This window comes from Amia ocellicauda, chromosome 1 (genome assembly GCF_036373705.1).
Source record: "Amia ocellicauda isolate fAmiCal2 chromosome 1, fAmiCal2.hap1, whole genome shotgun sequence".
NCBI classification, from domain to species: domain Eukaryota; kingdom Metazoa; phylum Chordata; class Actinopteri; order Amiiformes; family Amiidae; genus Amia; species Amia ocellicauda.
In genome coordinates, this window is record NC_089850.1 from 34,933,936 (window position 1) to 34,951,805 (window position 17,870).

The 17,870-nt window shown below is 46.2% G+C and overlaps 2 protein-coding genes across 3 annotated transcripts; one reads left to right on the forward strand and one right to left on the reverse strand.

Moving 5' to 3' along the window:
* The first annotated feature begins 4,866 nt into the window (after positions 1-4,866).
* On the forward strand, positions 4,867-12,442 carry spdya (speedy/RINGO cell cycle regulator family member A). The gene is made up of 7 exons (XM_066703001.1): positions 4,867-5,088; positions 5,871-6,216; positions 6,815-6,873; positions 7,143-7,228; positions 7,588-7,759; positions 10,752-11,088; positions 11,377-12,442. Exons 2-7 carry the CDS (start codon positions 5,946-5,948, stop codon positions 11,439-11,441), a joined length of 990 nt encoding a protein of 329 aa, XP_066559098.1. The 5' UTR covers positions 4,867-5,088; positions 5,871-5,945; the 3' UTR covers positions 11,442-12,442.
* Positions 12,443-12,915: 473 nt separating this feature from the next.
* trmt61b (tRNA methyltransferase 61B) lies at positions 12,916-16,780 on the reverse strand. 2 transcript variants are annotated; one of them, XM_066703021.1, is made up of 7 exons: positions 15,251-16,780; positions 14,837-14,939; positions 14,560-14,750; positions 14,330-14,421; positions 13,629-13,846; positions 13,327-13,410; positions 12,916-13,115 (listed from the first exon to the last, which is right to left on the reverse strand). In XM_066703021.1, exons 1-7 carry the CDS (start codon positions 16,112-16,114, stop codon positions 13,000-13,002), a joined length of 1,668 nt encoding a protein of 555 aa, XP_066559118.1. In that variant the 5' UTR covers positions 16,115-16,780; the 3' UTR covers positions 12,916-12,999. The 2 variants fall into 2 exon arrangements, with proteins under 2 accessions (XP_066559118.1, XP_066559110.1); XM_066703013.1 differs by having other exon boundaries at positions 15,239-16,780.
* Positions 16,781-17,870: the final 1,090 nt, after the last annotated feature.

Genomic DNA, 17,870 nt, shown 5'->3' on the forward strand with positions numbered 1-17,870 from the left:
TCTGAACAGTATCATAGACAGCATTCACTGACTGATGTAAATAATAATAATATTAGACACTCATATAGATTATTATTACTATTATTCTCTGATAAATTACGGTTATAATATGGTGTTGTGTGGCAAGAACACGTTAAATACAGTATGGTTTACCATGGTAAAATCAGTTAAGTGTAGTGTGTTGTAGAAGAAAATTGTGAAAGACTTTCAAAGACTCATTTTATTCTTTATTCATGTATTCATTATGTTTGATAGCTGCATGTATAGAATATAATTAGTTTACTAAATATAAAGCAAGAATTGTTTTCCTCTTCTTCGTTTCAGAATGTGACCATCTGTGTCTTTGTGAGTCAGGTTGTCTTATGAAGCAGATCATTCAGCGCCAGCTCAAATTGGCATTTGATTCATTTTTGCAAGATGTTTTTGCAAGAAATGCTTATGTAGCTTTAGCAAATCATTGGTTAAGGTGAGCAATTGAGAGATGAGTGGAAACAAAAGTCAGAAGACACTGACCCTAGACCCTACCCTCCACTCCCTCTATCCTTCTCAAACTCAAATGAAAAATAAAATCACGATGAGCCTGAGGTCATTTACAAGATTACACCGGTTCGGCAAAAGCATTTACACGCAGGTCCAGTGCTGAGGAACAGTGCACTTAACAATAAAATCAATACATATATAGATTTAAAATAAAACTTAACAGAAATTAAAGATATGTAAACATTACTCTCCCTCGCTCTCTCTCAGTTCACTGTCATGGACATGACTCAATTAGTGAAATCGTGCAGGACATCTTCATTTCCAAACACTGCCGACTCTCTCTCTCTCTCTCAATTCAATTCAATTCAATTCAAGAAGAGCTTTATTGGCATGACAAGGTTACACCTGTTTCGCCAAAGCAAGTACAGGGGGTTCTACTGCAAAACATAGAACAGTGCAGTGGGCAATAATACTGTATACATACAATACACACAAGTTTACAGACATTACATACATCAATATACATCGAACACAACATTTACAAAACAATTCTGCATGAATTGGTACTATATATTGGTACTAATTGCATAAAAAGCCCTGCGTGCCTTTTCTTTCAGTGCACTTACAGCTGCATTGAAGCTCCCTGATGCACTAATGTCCAGACCAAGGTATTTGTAATTGGTTGTGTGCTGTACTGTGTTGCCATTTAGAAAGAATTGAAATTTCTGTGCCTGGTTCTTGGCTTTTTTCTGGAACACCATGATTCTGATCTTGTCCAGGTTGGCCTCCAGGGCCCAATCCTGGCAGTACTGCTCTAGTATGGTCAGGTTCTGCTGCAGCCCATGTTGTGTGTCATCAGCATACAGCAGTAGTTTGACAGTGGAGTGGTGCAGAGTGAGGCCTGGGGCTGAGGACTGCTCCAGCACTGAAGCTAGTTCATTAATATAGATATTAAAGAGCGTAGGACTCAGGCTGCAGCCCTGTCGCACTCCGCGACCCTGGTGGAAGAACTCTGTCCTTTTGTGGCCGACCTTCACACTGCACTTATTTTCCTGGTACATGTTTTTGATGATGTCATAGGTTTTCCCTCCTATGCCACTCTCCAGCAGTCTGAGGAGCAGTCCGGGGTGCCAGATGGAGTCGAAGGCTCTTTTGAAGTAGACGAAGCAAGCGAAGACTTTCCCCTTGTTGGTGCCGTGTACATGTTTGTTGAGGAGGCTGTGCAGAGTGTAGATGTGGTCGGTGGTGCGGTTTTGGGAAGAAAGCCGATCTGGCCCCTGTGCAGCACACTGTGCTCTGACAGGAAGCTCAGGATTCTGCTGTTCAGGATGCTGCAGAAAACCTTCCCCAGGTTGCTGCTCACACAGATCCCTCTGTTGTTGGAGGGGTCCAGCTTGTTGCCACTCTTGTGGATGGGGGTGATGAGCCCTTGGTCCCACAGAGCAGGGAAGCAGCCCGCAGTCAGCACCAGGTTGTACAGCTTCAGCAGGGCCTCCTGTAATGCCAGGCTGCTGTGCTTCAGCATCTCATTGGGGATACAATCTGCCCCACTGGCTTTTTTAGATTTCAGGGATTTTATTATTTCCTTTAGTTCCTGCAGGGTAATGGAGGTGTCCAGGGGGTTTTGATTGTCTTTGATAATGTTTTCTAAATCCTTTAGTTTCTTTAGGATCAAATTTTGTTCTGGTGTTAGAGTTTGCTCTGGTATTTCTTGGTATAGATTTTCAAAGTAATTTTTCCAAATGTTGCCATTTTGAATTGCCAATTCTCTATTTTGCTTGGTGTAATTTAACTGGTTCCAAGTTTCCCAGAAGGTGTTTCGATCAATTGATTTTTCATTTTTTTTCAGTTTTTTTGTGATATAATTGTCTCTTTCTTTCTCAGGGAGTATTTGTAGTGTTTCAGTGTGTGGTGGTAGTGATGTCGTAGTGCGGTGTTGTGCTTCTGGTTGGAAAGAGATTGCAGTTCATTTCTGATTTCTTTGCATTCAGCATCAAACCATTTTTCTTTTGACTGTCCCTTTTCATTCTGTTTTTTATTTTTATTTTTTCTTAGGTTAGACTTGGTGGCTAGGATTTCAAAGATGTCATTTAGTTCTCTTGTTGCTAAATTTACTCCATTTGTGTTTCATTCATAATTTTTATTCGGAAAGTGTTGCAATAGATTGCCAACCTGTGTATTGCAGAGTGCTTTCCCATACTCTGAGATGCTCTGCTGTGTCCACTTGTAGGAGGCAGTGATGTTGAGGAGGTTGGAGTCGGTCTGATGGCTGGGGTGTGGCTGGTCTGTTCTCTTTATGTACAGCACTGTTTGACTGTTTGCTGCTTGACTGTAAATGCATTAAAACTGTTTGGGTCCATGTCAGTAATTGCATAGTCCACTACTCTAGTGCCAAGTGCTGAGTTGTAAGTGTATCTTTCTAAGGAGTCCCCCCTGATCCGGCTATTAATGATGTACAGCCCCAGGCCTCGACACAGGCTCAACAGCTCTCTGGCACTCTTGTTGAACACGCTGTCGTAGCTCGCTCTCGCTCTCTCTCTCTCTCTCTCTCTCTCTCAAATTCAAAACAAGCTTTATTGGCATGATATGTTTACACACAAGTATTGCCAAAGCAATTGGGTACATTGAAATTATATACAATAACATTAAGAACTTAACAAATATAAAATAAAATATTGTTATTTACATATATTTTACATGGTTAATGTGCTGTGTTGTTGGTTTGGAGACATGGTTGTGGTTCTCTGGCCATGTGGCAGGCTGTGATGTACTCAGCGCAGTGTCTGTGCTCCCCCAGCACCACTCTGAGCCGCTCCTCTGTGCTGAGCTGGGGGAAGTCGGGGACTCTGCTGGCGAATCTGGGGAAGAAGGCATCTCTGACCTGTGTGTATCTGGAGCAGGTCAGGGCGAAGTGCGCCTCTGTCTCTACCTCCCCAGACCCACACTGTCTGCACAGGCGTCTGTCTCTGGGGGTCCAGGTCTGCCTGTGCCGTCCGGTCTCCACCTCCAGGCTGTGGTCGCTCAGTCTGTACCTGGTCAGAGTCCGTCTCTGCTGGGGGTCTGTGACCAGTGTCAGGGCTGTATTCTCTGCCCAGGGCCCTGTAGCACTCCAGCTTGTTCTGCTGTTTGGTTTGTTCAGCCCAGTGCTCGATGTAGCTGCAGTGCAGCACCGCGGTGATGTGCTGAAGCTGGGGGAGCTGTCTCTTGCCTCGGCTGCTCAACAGCTCTGTGCTGTCGGTTTAGCTCTGCCTCAGGGCGCTGTGCTGGTGGGTCTCTGGGCTGCTGTGTTTCAAGTGCAGTCAGTATTTCAGGGCTCTGTTCTGCACTGCACAGCCCAGAGGCAGGCGCCCCAGTTCGGTTTGGCAGCCACTGTTGGGGCTGCTCCTGTGGAGCTTCAATATGTACCTGCAGAACTCGGCGTTCAGGGCTTCTGTGGGGCTCCTCTCATTGTATTTTCTGCTTTGGATCCTGGCTTTCTTCTGGAAGATCATTATTTTAGTTTTGTCCATGTTGACCTCCAGGGCCCAGGCTCTGCAGTGTGTCCAGCTGCTGCTGGAGCCCTTGCTCTGTGGTTGACAGTAGCACCAGGTCGTGTGCATACAGAAGGCACTTGATCTGGGTGTCGTCCAGCGTCAGGCCGGGGCCTTGCTGCAGCTCTGTGGCCAGCTGGTTGATGTATATGTTGAACAGGGTGGGGCTCAGATTGCAGCCCTGCCTCACCCCTCGGCCCTGGGGGAAGGCTTCAGTCCTCCTGGTGTCCACCTTCACGCTGATCTTGCTGCCTGTGTACATGGATTTGATCACATCTTACGCCCTCCCCCCAATGCCGCTCTAGAGGAGTTCAGATACAGGCTGGGGTGCCAGATTGAGTCCAATGCCTTTTTGAAGTCGACAAAGCAGGCAAATATCTTCCCTTTCTGTGTGCGGTGGCTGTGCTGGCCGATCGGGGAATGCAGGGTGTAGATGTGGTCGGCGGTGCGGTGGGTGGGTAGGAAGCCGATCTGGCTGCTGTCGAGGACTCTGTGCTCCTGTATGAAGGCCAGGAGGCGGCTGTTCAGGACGTTACAGAACAGCTTCCCCAGGCTGCTGCTCAGGCAGATCCCTCTGTAGTTGTCTGGGTTCAGTCTGTCTCCCTTCTTATATATCGGGGTTATGAGTCCTGTGCTCCATGTGTCAGGGAAGCAGCCCGAGGTCAGGATTAGATTGAACAGCTGTACCAGGGCGCTCAGCAGGGTGGTGTTGCTGTATTTCAGCATCTCGTTTGGGATGCTTTCTCTGACCTCCTGCAGTGTGATGGCCGAGTCTAGGGGTGACTGCGCGGCTGCTGGGCGCGCGCTCGTGCTCCGTGTGGCGCGCGCTGTGCCGCGTGAGCGCCGCTGTCACGCTCGCGCCCTGCTGTGCGGTGTTCATTAATCTCTGTGTACTTCTCATCATCATCATCATCATCATCATCATCATCATCAGCAGCAGCACGATTATATCCATTACCAGCGCCTGCTAGATGTCCTCACTTCATTTCGATAACCCGCCCCACATACACGCGTTGGTTGAGAGAGTTTGTCTGTGTTGTTGTACCGGAGTCCGCGGACAGAGACTGCAGACTAGCAGGTAGGACTGTGTTTGTGCTCGTGTGACTCCGATTACCACACATTGTGTGGAAAACGTGTCATCTTCATGGCGTTAAAGGTGCTGGTGAGGTTTATTTGTGTCATAAAGTTTGTGTTGGGTGATTTACTGATTACAAAACACACTTCGAGCGAGACGGCAAGTGGACAGGTGTGTCCCGTTAAGACCAGAACAACTTCATTCAATTGAAAACCTAAACGAAAAAGAATATATAAATTATGATCAATAGTAACGTTACAGAGGACGCTAAATACATAGGAATTATTATTATTATTATTATTATTATTATTAGTAGTAGTAGTAGTAGTAGTAGTAGTAGTAGTAAGGACTCGGCAGTGCTGTAGCTCGTTCAGCTGTCACCCCTGGCTGCAGTGGATATCGGTCTGAAATGTAGACAATTACAATTGTTTACATGCAATTTTAGTTTTAGAGATGTGAGAGTAACGTGAAGTCCATCCAATTTACCACATCAAAACAGCTTAACATACAGGTCAATTATATTTTGTTAGTCACCCCGGAATGCTAATAAACAAATAAATAGTAATTAAATAAAATTGTTTTACGCAGTGTGAGGTGTAGCTGCTTGCATTTGTCTTTGGCTGTATCCTTGGAATAATAATCATAACAATAATAAACTGGATATATGATTTTATTATTTATTTGGTGTGTTTGTTCACTAATGACTTGCACCTCCAATGACATAATAACTGACTGTACTCCCTGACTGCCCCCTGGCCTTCCTGTCTGCCTGTGCGTCTCTGCAGCGCTTACTTCTGGAGGGTGCCCTGTCGTGTGAGTGCCGGGCCCTGGGGGCCCGTGATCGCGGCGGCTGGAGCAGCATGATGAAGCACACCCACAGCTGGTGCCAGACGCCGCCCACAGTCACAGTGCGTGTTCGATCGGCCGCCCCCCGCGTCCTGCAGCTCAGGAGGGGCCTGCGGCTGAAGAGGCCCGTTCTGCAGGAGGGCCACGGCCACCCGGGGAAGAGCCGCGGCAATGAGAACCATGGTGCCACAGGCCATGACGATGCCTCCTCCCAGAACAAGTGCTGCTGGGGCCCCACTCTGGTTATCCAGAGGCAGGAGATGGCTGCCTTCTTCAAGCTGTTCGGTGAGCCGGAGAAAAATGGTGGGGTGGGGCCTAGCTCCCAGTCCTTCCCCCTGCTGTGTTGTGGCCTTCCATTAAAATATTGGTCACACACTCTCACTCCATCTCTCGCTCTTTCTGCCTCTCTCCCTTCCCCCTGCCATGTTTGCAAATTGCCTTTGGTAATTTGGTGGCTTCAGGAGTCTGTCCCACTTCCTCTGCTTTGCTCTTTACTGCATGGACAATAAAGCTGACTTCCTGCCTCATTGACATTGTTTCAAAGGCTATATCATCTGAGCCCAGCTGAGTTTTTTTTTCTATTAAATTGGACTGCATAGCCATAGTTCAGTCCAATCCAGCACCGTTTACAGTTCTCCCTGAGTCTTCACCACCTTCAGAACTGGACTGTTGTTAAACCGGTTCAGTGCGCCAATAATGAGCAAAGTTAGGTGATTCATTGCTCAGTGAGGAATTAAAGCTTGAGGACACTGGGCCCTACAGGACTGGAGTTGGGGCCCCTCTGGTATACATAGTTAATTGGGTCGATGACAATAAGTGATAAATCTCTGGTAGTGAAAGTAGTAAGTAAGGACCTTGTGATCACTGTAAGCTTTATTTTCAGATGACGACCTTGTCCAGGACTTTCTGTGGATGGACTGCTGTTGCAAAATCTCAGACAAGGTAAAAAACATCACAGGGACGAATATGCATATGCAGTCGTTTATTATTCTTGCATTCAATATCAAAGGCAGAACTGTTTCAAATATGCTTAATTTAAAAGACCTACCGCTCATAACAGGGAAGTTGCAAAGATTTGCCTCACATTTTTTTCCCACAGCTAAAGATGTCTCCCAAATGATTTGATAATATCAATACTATTACTGATATTATCACCTGGATAATATTGTGAGTGGCTCAGTTCTTTACTTTTATGTTCTGTGTGAACTCAGTACCTGCTGGCCATGACGTTCGTCTATTTCAAGAGGGCTCGCTTCAGCATCAGCGAACACACCCGCATTAACTTCTTCATTGCGCTGTAAGTAGCAGGAATGTCCACCACGGCAGGGTTATTATCAGAAACAGACAAGTTTAAAGAGGCATTGTCTAAGTAGGCAATAGTAGTAATTATTTGTGTTCTCAGAGGTCTGTGCACAAGATGGCCTTGTACTGCTTCTGTGCCAGCACCCTGTATTTCTGCTGTATTTATCCCATTCATTATTCAATACTCTCCACAGCTTCCTTCAGGTTTTATATACTTAAATGCAATACTTTAAAAAATACATTTAAAATTTCAATTAACAATGAGTCATGGTCCAATGAAATAGGAAATAGTCTTAATCAGATGTCCTCTCACCCTCTTCTCTATCTCTCTCTTTGGCTCTGTGGCCCATGCAGATACCTGGCAAACACGATGGAGGAGGACGAGGAGGAGAGCAAGTATGAGATCTTCCCCTGGGCGCTGGGAAAGGCCTGGAGGAAGCAGTTCTCTGGGTTCCTGAGACAGCGAGACCGACTCTGGGCCCGAATTGACTACCGGGCCGCTGTCAGCCGCCGCTGCTGCGAGGAGGTACTGGTGGAGCATCACTGTAGACTCTCACAGACTCACTCACTCAATTCTATTTCAATTCAATTTTTCAATTCAAGGGTGCTTTATTGGCATGAAAAACAGGTCTGCAGTGTTGCCAAAGCATTTCACACATTTATATGGAAAAAATATAAGACAAATAATTCAATAAGTCAATAAATATATATAATTTATTAAGAAAATCTTAATATACATAAACACACATTTACTTTTTTTTTTAAATTCAAACATGGAACAAACAAGAAACTATATCACAATAATAAGTGTCTACAGACATTTTCACATTGTGCCCCTCATGCTGTGGCAGGCGGAGGTGTATTGGGCTGCCAGGGGGGCTGTGTCCCCCTCCCCCAGGAGGACTGACAGTTTTTCTTTATTATCAATTTTCTCAAAGATTGGGTGGGCATTTATTATTTTATTAAAGAATATGTCCCTTATTGGGGCATATTTATTGCATTGTAGTAGGAAGTGCATCTCTGTTTCCACCTTTCACAGTGATCACAGCACTGGCATCTCTGCTTCGTATCTCTGACAGTGAAGAGAGACTCTGCAAGGGTGTATTCACTGTTTAGGGCCTGATAGCAATCCAGTTTACTTTGGGATTTAGTTTCTTTGTCACAATATTCCAGATAGGAGGTTTTAGTTTGTTCAGTAAGTTGTTTGACTCTGATGTGCCTCAGGGCCAGCTGACTGAGGGGGCTCTTTCTTGGGTTCAGCTCTTGGGCTCTCAGGGCCTTGTGTTGCAGTGACTCTGGGGGACTTGTCTGGAGATGAGCAGTGAGTAGTGGCCCAGTTCAGCCCTGCATGCAAGATTGGGGGTGTTTCTTGCACCTGTAGGATGTTTTTTGCAGAACTCTGCTTGCAGGGTCTCTGTTGGGTGTTTGTCCCATTAAGTGTAGTCCTGCTCACTGAGTGGAGCCCATATCTCACTGACCCGCAGCACAATGGGCTGAATGACACTGTCGAAGATCTTGCTCCAGATACTAATCGGGATGTTTATTTTATATAGTTTTATTTTGGTGGCATATAAAGCTCTTTGGGCTTGCTCTTTTAGTGCTTTCACTGCCAGGACAAAGCTCCCTGATGCGCTGATCTTCAGTCCGAGGTAATCGTAGCTCAGGGTGTGTTCTAGAGCGGTGTTGTCTAGAGTGAAGCGGTATCTGGTCTCCTGACATCTGGGCTTTTTTTGGAAGATCATTATTTTGGTCTTTTTCATGTTTACTGCCAGGGCCCAGGTCTGGCAGTACTGCTCTAGCAGTGCCAGCTGCTGCCGAAGCCCCTGTTCTGTGGGCAACAGCAGCACCAGGTATCTGTGTAGAACAGGAACTTGATCTCCTCATCTCCTCCTGCTCATCGAGGCCAGGAGCTGCAGATTGCTCCAACACTGTGGCCAACTCGATATTGATGTTGAACAGTGTTAGACTCCGACTGCAGCCCTGCCTCACTCCACGCCCCTGTGTGAAGAATTCTGTCCTTTTGTATCCAATCCTTATTCTGCTCTTGTTTTCTGTGTACATTGATTTTAATACATCATAAACTTTACCCCCTACGCCACTTTGAAGTAATCTATAATATAGTCCTTCATGACAAATGGAATCAAAAGCTTTTTTGAAGTCAATGAAACAGGCAAATATTTTTCCATTGCTTTTTTGTTTTACATGTTTGTCTTTGAGGGTGTGTAGGGTATAAATATGATCAGTAGGGCGGTGTTTTGGGAGGATGCCAATCTGACTCTTACTCAGGACACTGTGCTTGGTAAGGAAGGCCAGTATCTGGGCATTAATGATACTGTAGAACACCTTCCCCAGGTTACTGCTCACACAGATGCCCCGGTAGATGTTGGGGTCAAATTTGTCTCCGATCTTGTAGATTGGGGATATAAGACCCTATTTCCAGATGACAGGGAAGCAACCTGAATGCAGAACTAGGTTGAATAATTTAATGTAAGCACCGCCTCCTGCAGCTTGGGGCTGCTGTGTTTGAGCATCTCAGGGCTGATGCTATCAGGTCCACAAGCCTTCTTGTGGTTGAGTGCCTGGAATTTGCCAATTAGCTCTTGCAGGGAATTGGATAGTCAATTGTGTTTTGGTTTTCTTTTAATTGTTTGTTATAAGAGTTTAATTTTTGTATTCCTTTGGTTTTGATCTTGAGTTAGATCTTTTTCTTGGATGCCTGTATAGAGGTCAGCATAATAGTTTTTCCAAATTGTTCAGTTTTTCTGCTGTGTTTAGATTATTCCACATTTGCCAGAACTGGTTGTGGTTGATAGTTTTCTATGTCTAAAAGGCTACTGTTGGTGTGTTTTTGTATTTTCTGTCAGATAGTGTGTTTGTAGTGTTTTAGTGTTAAGCATAAATCTGGGTTTTGTGGTTGATGTTTCTGGTTAGATACATTTTTTAAATCTGTCTATTTTTTTGCATTCTTCATCAAACCATTTCTCAGTGTGTCTGTGTTTATTCTTTTGTTTTTTGTTTTTGGTTGGTTTTAGTTTTGCCATTATAGCAGCCTGATCAAAAATGTTGTTGATGTGTGCAACTGGCAGATTTAGTCCTGTCACATTTGGTTGGTACTGTGTGTTTAGGAAAGTGTTAATTAAGTTAGTAATTTTGGTTGAACTAGTTGCTTTATTAAATTCCTCTGTGCTGTTTGGGGACCATCTGTATTATTGCTTGAGGTCGTACAGTTTATAGGGCTGTGATAGTGTGTGATGACAGTGGCCTGATCTTTTCACAGTCAGTGTGTTCCTCTGTACTGTGGTGGGGGTGAGGTACAGAGGGGCCTGGCTGAACACAGGGCTGTTTCCCTGTGTGCCGATGCAGTCTGGCTCAGTTCCTTTCCGGGCATTGAAATACCCAAAGAGCAGCACATTCCCCTGGGCCTAGAAATGGCCGATCTCTCTGCGGAGGTTGTTGAAGAAATCCTCATTATAATGTGTGTACACCTGCTTGTCTCTACCTCTAACTCTGTCCGTCAGGTGATAGCAATTGCACCTTCCCACTTCGTGTGGCAACGGGAGCGGGCAGAGCACCACAGTGGCGCCCAGCGTCAGTACGACGGGCGGGAGGAAGTACAGCTGCCCCGAGGTCCCTCCGCCTCCCCCGCGCGCTGTGCGCTCTGCACCAGGGGGGAGCGCTTTCTGGACCTGGGGGTCTCCTCCTCCTCCTCCTCCTCCTCCTCCTCCTCTCCACTGCCCTGCACCCTCTCACTGGAGGTGACCCCCCAGGACCATTTCACCTCCTCCGCCACCACTCGGCAAACCTGCAGGAGGAGCCGTGGCGATGGGGCGACCCACTCCCGAAACGCCTCCCCCCGTAAGAGCTTCTAACGTCTTTCTTCCTTATTGCATATTCTCATTTCCTGTCACCCCCTATATTCCCCGTCTCGCCTTCTGTTTCTAGATTTCTGCAGGCTAATTAGTCATGCCTTCCTACAGCTGAGCATCAGCATAAACGCACACAATCCAAACCACAGCAGCAACAACAATATAAACCTATTATAAACAAAATAAAGAACAAGTACCTTTGTGCCTTTTTGGTATTTTCCATAAGTGTGTGGATCCCACAGAGCTGTAATTTGTAATCGTATTGTCTATCCCATAGGGAGCGCACTGGACAGCGGCTCTGGGCTGAAGGATTCCTCCATGGACTGGTTCAATGAGGAGTGAAGACCGGACCGAATCCCTCACTGGCCACTCTCCCTCCATCCCTCCTTCCCATGATCCCTGCATCCTTTGCAGTGCAGGGTTTTCTTGTCCGATACTATAACATATGTAACTAAACGCTCAGCTCAGTTGACTGTTAGATGAGTAGCATGATTAGAAATACTTTCACTGTTGTTATTATTGTTATTTATTATATTGATGATTATTCACTGTAAGGCCTGTAATGTCCAGGGCCTTTATTTTGTAACCTCTGCACTGAGCACTTAAACATTGCATTTGCATTGGCATTTAAACACTTGTATCACATTAACCTCAGACTGGTTCACAAGAGCACTGTCAACAGATCTATATTGTAATACTGCATCATATTTCACAGGTGAGCAGGGAAAATAAATGGAAAGAAAAGTGGTACTGATGAATGTCTTGGAAAGCAGAGGGAAGGGTGTGTGGCAGGTTTAGCTCAGGGTCCTGACTGTAACATTGTTTAAGGGTCTTTTATAGTTGATGGTTATAAAAAGCTCTTGATTCAAGGCACCAAAACATGTAAAAAATTACAGACTGTAGAGAAGGAATAAATTCACCCTGTTCATTCGCTCAATCAGACCAATTAATTACCTTGATGCTGGGTTGGAACAGAAGACACTGCTCTCCAGGATATGAGTTTGAGAGCTCTGGCATAACTTGGTTTTCATATTTGCATCACTGAAGCAGTTTCACAAATCTGTGCGGTTCTGCAGCTGTAGATTTAGAGGGCTATATTAACCTCCTGGACTGAGGCCCTCCAGGATTTGGCTATCCCAGACTAGACTGTGCTCTCCATTGCTGTAAACTACAGAGTGTGGGTTCACTGCAGTAACTTTGAGCAGGTTGGCTGGTAGGGGTGGGGACTGGTTATGAATTTCCCTTCAACAATTATTTCAGTATTATCAGTTATGCTTCTTCTCATCTTCCCCTTAAAAGGAAATCCACAAACCTATGTGAGTCTTTAATAAACGATTTACAGCAACTTGACTTGATTCTGTTCTCGGCTTTTCTCTGTTCTTGTGATTTTTTTTATAGGACAATATATTTTCTGCAGATGAGGCGGCTCTAGAGCAGTTCAGGGTGACAAGTTTCCATAGGGGTCTTCCTTCAAGGGGTGAAAGATTTGTATCATTCTATCTATATAAAAAAAAAATGTCCACTTACTTAATCCTATTGTTATCCAAAGTATTTCATTCTTAAGGGGAATTTAAACTATTTATATATCTGTGAACCATGCACCTATTGTGTTGGAGGCTTTTGTCATCTGCTGCCTAAAGTCTGTGTGGTGGGGGGGTATCAAGTAGGTGTCTTCTGGATTTTGTCCCAATAATTCTCCTCTGGAGGCTTGAGAGAGAACTATAGGACTGACTGCAGGACTCCAGGACCAGGGATCCCTACTATGCAATTCCAGAGTGGTTATGTATTATAACAAAATGTATCCTTGTAAACAGAGCAGTTTAATAAAATATTTAATTAGACACAACAGCAGCAACAACAAAAACAACATTTCCAGGAAAGACAGGCTTGCTTGTGACTGTCACGGCTGGCCAATGTGGCTGCTGGGGTCTTCTGTGTCGGCGCCCGGACCCTCCATCCTCCCCGACCTGGAGTGGTGTGGCACTGGCACCACCTTCCTCAGCTTCACCAGGAATGCTGGGGATGCACATGCACACATCGTCTTGTTAAGTACAACTCGTTTTACTCAAGTGTGTATGAAGTGTGTTTTATTAAATGTTTGTGTTAGTGGCAATATGTGGCACAGTCTGGTATGTATGCGAATGCCTTGTCCCTCACACCCTGCCCTCTGTCTGTCTCACCTGGTTGCTCCGTCTCTCCCCTGTGAATTTGTTTCTCTTTTTCTCACCTGTGTGGCTGCCCTGTTCGTGATGGGGCCGGGCGATGTAGGGCACTGTCTCTAACGACCTTGAGTCACGTCGTCCCAAAGTCTCTGCAAATCACACAGACCATGAGACAGAGGGACACATACACACTAACACGCAGAAAGACATCAAACAGGGAGACAGAATAACACACTAAAATATACATTGTGACCGAAAATAACACCCACACACCTTGAGTATCATAAACACAGTAAACGGTTTATACCCAGCACTATAAAACTATGCGTTTATCAAATGGCTTGTGTCTGCCTGTCTGTATCCCCACCTCCTTCTTGGTCACATGATGGCTCCCCCTCCTCCTCCTTCTCCTCGTCATGCTGACCCTTGACCCCAGTGGACAGGAATCTGGGGGCCCGGCTGCCATCCTTCCGGATCGCTGGGGCCACCACCCAGTCCCTGTGCGTGACCTCAATGACCCGCTCACACAGCAGGGGCAGACCGGCATTGCGTACACCCTCCAGCAGGTCCACCACCTGCGTGATACTGCGCCCAGACAAGAGGGACAACTGTGGTTACAGAAGGGTAACAGCCTCCATACAATACAATTGGATACAATTTCTGTTTTTATAGCAACTTGATCCATTACTTGGTTTTAATGTATGCTCCTTTGAAATGACCCTAATTAAACCAAAAAGCTAATTAAAATGTTAACTCAACTGTACATTTATTTCTACAAAAAAAGGTAACGAGAACAAGGTGCCAAACAGAGCGTATATAGGCCTGAAGTTATAAGGTTGCGATATGATTAAAACTGGTGTCTGGAGTCAGCGTTCCTGAGATCCTTTAGTAAGAAACATCTGGATCAGATTGAGATCCTCTGATCGTTAAGCTGCTGAGCGACCAAGCAAATGAGACCGGTGGACCAGAGCTGCTCTCACCTGGCACCTGATTCTAGTGTGGTGGAGCCGAGTGTGCAGTGTGTGTGCAGTGTGCAGTGTGTGTGTGTGCAGTGTGCTGTGTACTCACTTGGCCAGGTAGACTGCACAGACACCCCCATTCCACAGGTGAGGGAACACAGTGGGCAGCACTACCTGGGGGTTCAGCATGTCCAGAGCCACCTGGAACACAGGGGGAATTAGACACATGCACATGGACACAGTGCAGCAATTACACACACTTGTGTCAGGCACAGAGAGGAAAACACACACACCTAGGCGAGTCACAGAGAGATAGAGAGAGAGAGAGAGAGTCCTTACTGAATGGAAGCTCCGCCCCTCCAGCAGGTCAGCAGCACTGCTCAAGTCTTTGTTGACAAACTCCACATTGTCAGGCCAGGCTCCATCACGGGCCATGCCCCAAGACTTTCGCCAGCGCTGGTAGTTCAGGAGTGCCCTCCTGTGGTGGTCCTTCCGCAGCTCCACACTGAGTACCCGACCCCCAGAGCCCACTGTGAGAACACACATAGACAATCATAGACAGAGTGAGAGAACAGACAGAAAATCAGACAGAGAGGACAGTGAGACATGGACTGACCTGCGCGGGACAGGAAGAGAGACATGGCCCCGGACCCTGACCCCGACTCCAGCACACTGTCCCTCTCACACACATCCATCATCATCATCATCGCACTGACATCCTGCAGAGGCAGAGCGAGAGACAGAGTCAGAGGCAGGTGGGGTAGTGTGTGTGCCTTGCTGTGCATGTTGTGGTGGGTGATGCTGGGCAGGAAGTGTGGGACAGGTAAAGGCTGGAATGTGTAATTGGTTGTGCACATTGGTTGACAGTATTGTGGGCCTGTGTGTGTACCTTGGAGTGGGCAGTAAAATGGGCAAAGAGCACAGGGCTGTAGTGTGGAGCAATGCAGTGTAGTTAAGGGTTAGTAGTTAGGGGGTATTAAGGAGCAGTACTGGAAGTCAGTAGTGTGTGTGTGTGTACCTTGATTTGTACCTTGGGGTAGGCGATGGTGGGGCCCCTCTTCATCAGCAGGGCATACTCCTCCAGGCTGGGCCGGCGCAGCAGCAGGGGAGTGCCTGTGGAGGTGAGGGCCAAGGTGCCCGAGGGGTGCCCCAGGACCGCGCTGTGGGCCAGGGACCCCCAGTTACTGTGCAGCTGCCCCCCCTCGTTCAGCTCAAACATCTTCCGGAACTCCAGCTGTCCCTTACGCCGATACTCCGCCAGCACCAGCTCCCCTGGGTGCAGGGGCAGCTCCCTGGGGATAATGGGGATGGGGGTGTTGCTTGGGGTTCCTGGGACTTGGCTCTTGGAACACCCAGAGTCTCCATACTCCCCATCCATAGAGCTGCAATCTCCCCATGTGGGCCCTTCAGGCAGTCTCTCTCCCTGCATCTGTCTCTCCTCAAGTTCTTCTCTCATCTGTCTCTCTCCTGCTACCAGTCCCTCTCCATACCCCTGCGTCTCCCCTCCCTCGCTCTCTCTCAGCTCCCTCACCTCTTGTGTCAGGGAGTCCAGGGGCAGCAGGCGGCTGAGTCTCTCCAGGGGTGACAGGGATCGATGTCTGGCCCTCAGGCTCAAGCCGAGGGGTGGCACCCCAGTCCGGGGCAGTGGTTGAGGTGGGGAAGAGCCAGCCTGGGTGTCTGGACTCTCATCCTCACTCCTCACTCGGCTCCCCCTACTCTCTTCACCCTCCCCAGGGGGTGCTAATCCAAAGAGTCTGTGACCCCCTCCTGGGCGGTTGAATACCTGTCCCCCTCCCTCCACCTCACACCCCCTTCTCCCCAGTATGCTCCACGCCCCCCGCGCCCGGGCACACAGCTGGCCCGCTTGCCAGAACCTGCACGCACCCCCCCACATCTGCACAGCACAACTTCAAAAAGTCTATATATAAATGTAAACTGTGTGCAGTAATACAATATTCAGATAGTTTTGTAGTAATTACACACCACAGAACTCCCACCACCCCATGAGCATATATTAACTGTGTGCAACTTATTTTGTATAATGTATTTGCATTACTTTTGATCATTTTGTTTAAAGACCTCACTTAATATCACTAACGTTTTACAAACAGACGCAGCAGCTACTGTACAGACTACTAGCATATTCCGTTAGTGGAGTCCAAGGACACGGTTCCCACATGGGACTGATGCACCCGGCAGACACACACCACATCTACCCATGCGAGTCCAGCTCTTTTCTTCCTCCTAAACACAACAACACCTACGGGTAGGAACCTTTTTCCTGCGGGTCGGGTTTTCCTTCAGTGTGCGGTTGTATCCGCACTGCTACTACGGACGATGCGCACCATGTACAAAGCAGTGTTGAAGAAAGTCGCGCTGCCCTCCGTCGGTTTTGACAGGTGATCAGATCATACCAGGCCGGCTGCAGGGAGAGCAGTCCTGCGTTGGCTCCGGGTTTAGTCCCTCGGCGGTCGCCCCCTGCCTGGATCAGTCACTTACACACACCTTCCTCTCTGACAGTCGCCATGCTGGAGCAGCGTGGGAAAGACGTCATCAATTGTGCGACGCCTCGCCACACACGCTTGTCATTTACGCACCTGGAGGCGGCGTTAATGGACTATAGATAGCGTTAGATCGCTGTGAAATACAATGTAAAGAATAATATCACTGAGGCAATGCCCCACCCTTCTTTTTTAACAAATACATTGACCGTTTTGGGTTTAATTTAAAATGCATTGGACCTTTTTTGTTTGTTTTTTATTTTTTCCCTTTTAATTGTTTCTTTATTTTGTTCAATGCATTTTCAGTTATTTTCAATGTATTTGACCCTTTTGTTGGTGAGCAGTTTTTGCTTTTATCACGTTTGTTTTGTTGTTTTGGGCACGTTTATTTTAAAGTTAATTGTTTTTGTTCTTGTTAAAATCACAAAGATTTTAAATTTTTTTAAGTGATTTTAAGGACTGATATTTTAATGATTTTAATCACAAGTATTAAAAATTGAATTGTTTTTATTGATGAAAAGAAAAATACTAAATTCAAATAAACAGTATTTTACTTCTTTTTTAACAAAGCAAAACCATCTTTTTAAAACTAACAAGATTGAAGTTGATTGAAAGATACATTAAGAAGCCAAAACAGTTACGTTTATCGTTTCCAACAAATCAACGCAGGTGCAGATGTTTTTGGGGAAATCAAAAGAAGAGTAAGTATGGGAAGGGGTACATATTGAAGAGCTACTGAAAGGAATTCTGAAATGATTGGACCAATTCATAATAGCGGTGCTCACCTATTGCTCAGAAACCTGTTCAATAAATACAAAAATATGACACACATGAAACAGATACGTGGCTGCAAGAACAAACAAAAGCATGTGACATTTTCAAGAGTGAAGATGATTGACTATGGGCCAGATACACACAAAGAAGAACCGACCAACGCTAAACTGAAGAAGCTATAACTGATCCCAACAGATGGACAAAGTGACACAGAAGACCCACATGGAAGAAGGGAAAACTAGATCAGAAGCTTTGCTGGTGTAACCGGGATGACTGAAATCTTTACAGTGAATCGGTAATCAAACACCGAAAACATATCGATAAATAAGTTCACCAAGAATATTTACTAAATTATTAAAGAACATTAATTCCAAT

Coding starts and splice junctions, on each gene's coding strand:
- spdya (XM_066703001.1), top strand. CDS start 5,946: ATGATGAAGCACACCCACAGCTGGTGCCAGACGCCGCCCACAGTCACA. Junction 7,229..7,587: donor ATTAACTTCTTCATTGCGCT/GTAAGTAGCAGG, acceptor TGGCCCATGCAG/ATACCTGGCAAACACGATGG. Junction 11,089..11,376: donor CTCCCGAAACGCCTCCCCCC/GTAAGAGCTTCT, acceptor TCTATCCCATAG/GGAGCGCACTGGACAGCGGC.
- trmt61b (XM_066703013.1), bottom strand. CDS start 16,114: ATGTGGGGGGGTGCGTGCAGGTTCTGGCAAGCGGGCCAGCTGTGTGCC. Junction 14,940..15,238: donor ACCCCAAGGTACAAATCAAG/GTACACACACAC, acceptor CTGCCTCTGCAG/GATGTCAGTGCGATGATGAT. Junction 14,751..14,836: donor TCTCTTCCTGTCCCGCGCAG/GTCAGTCCATGT, acceptor GTGTTCTCACAG/TGGGCTCTGGGGGTCGGGTA.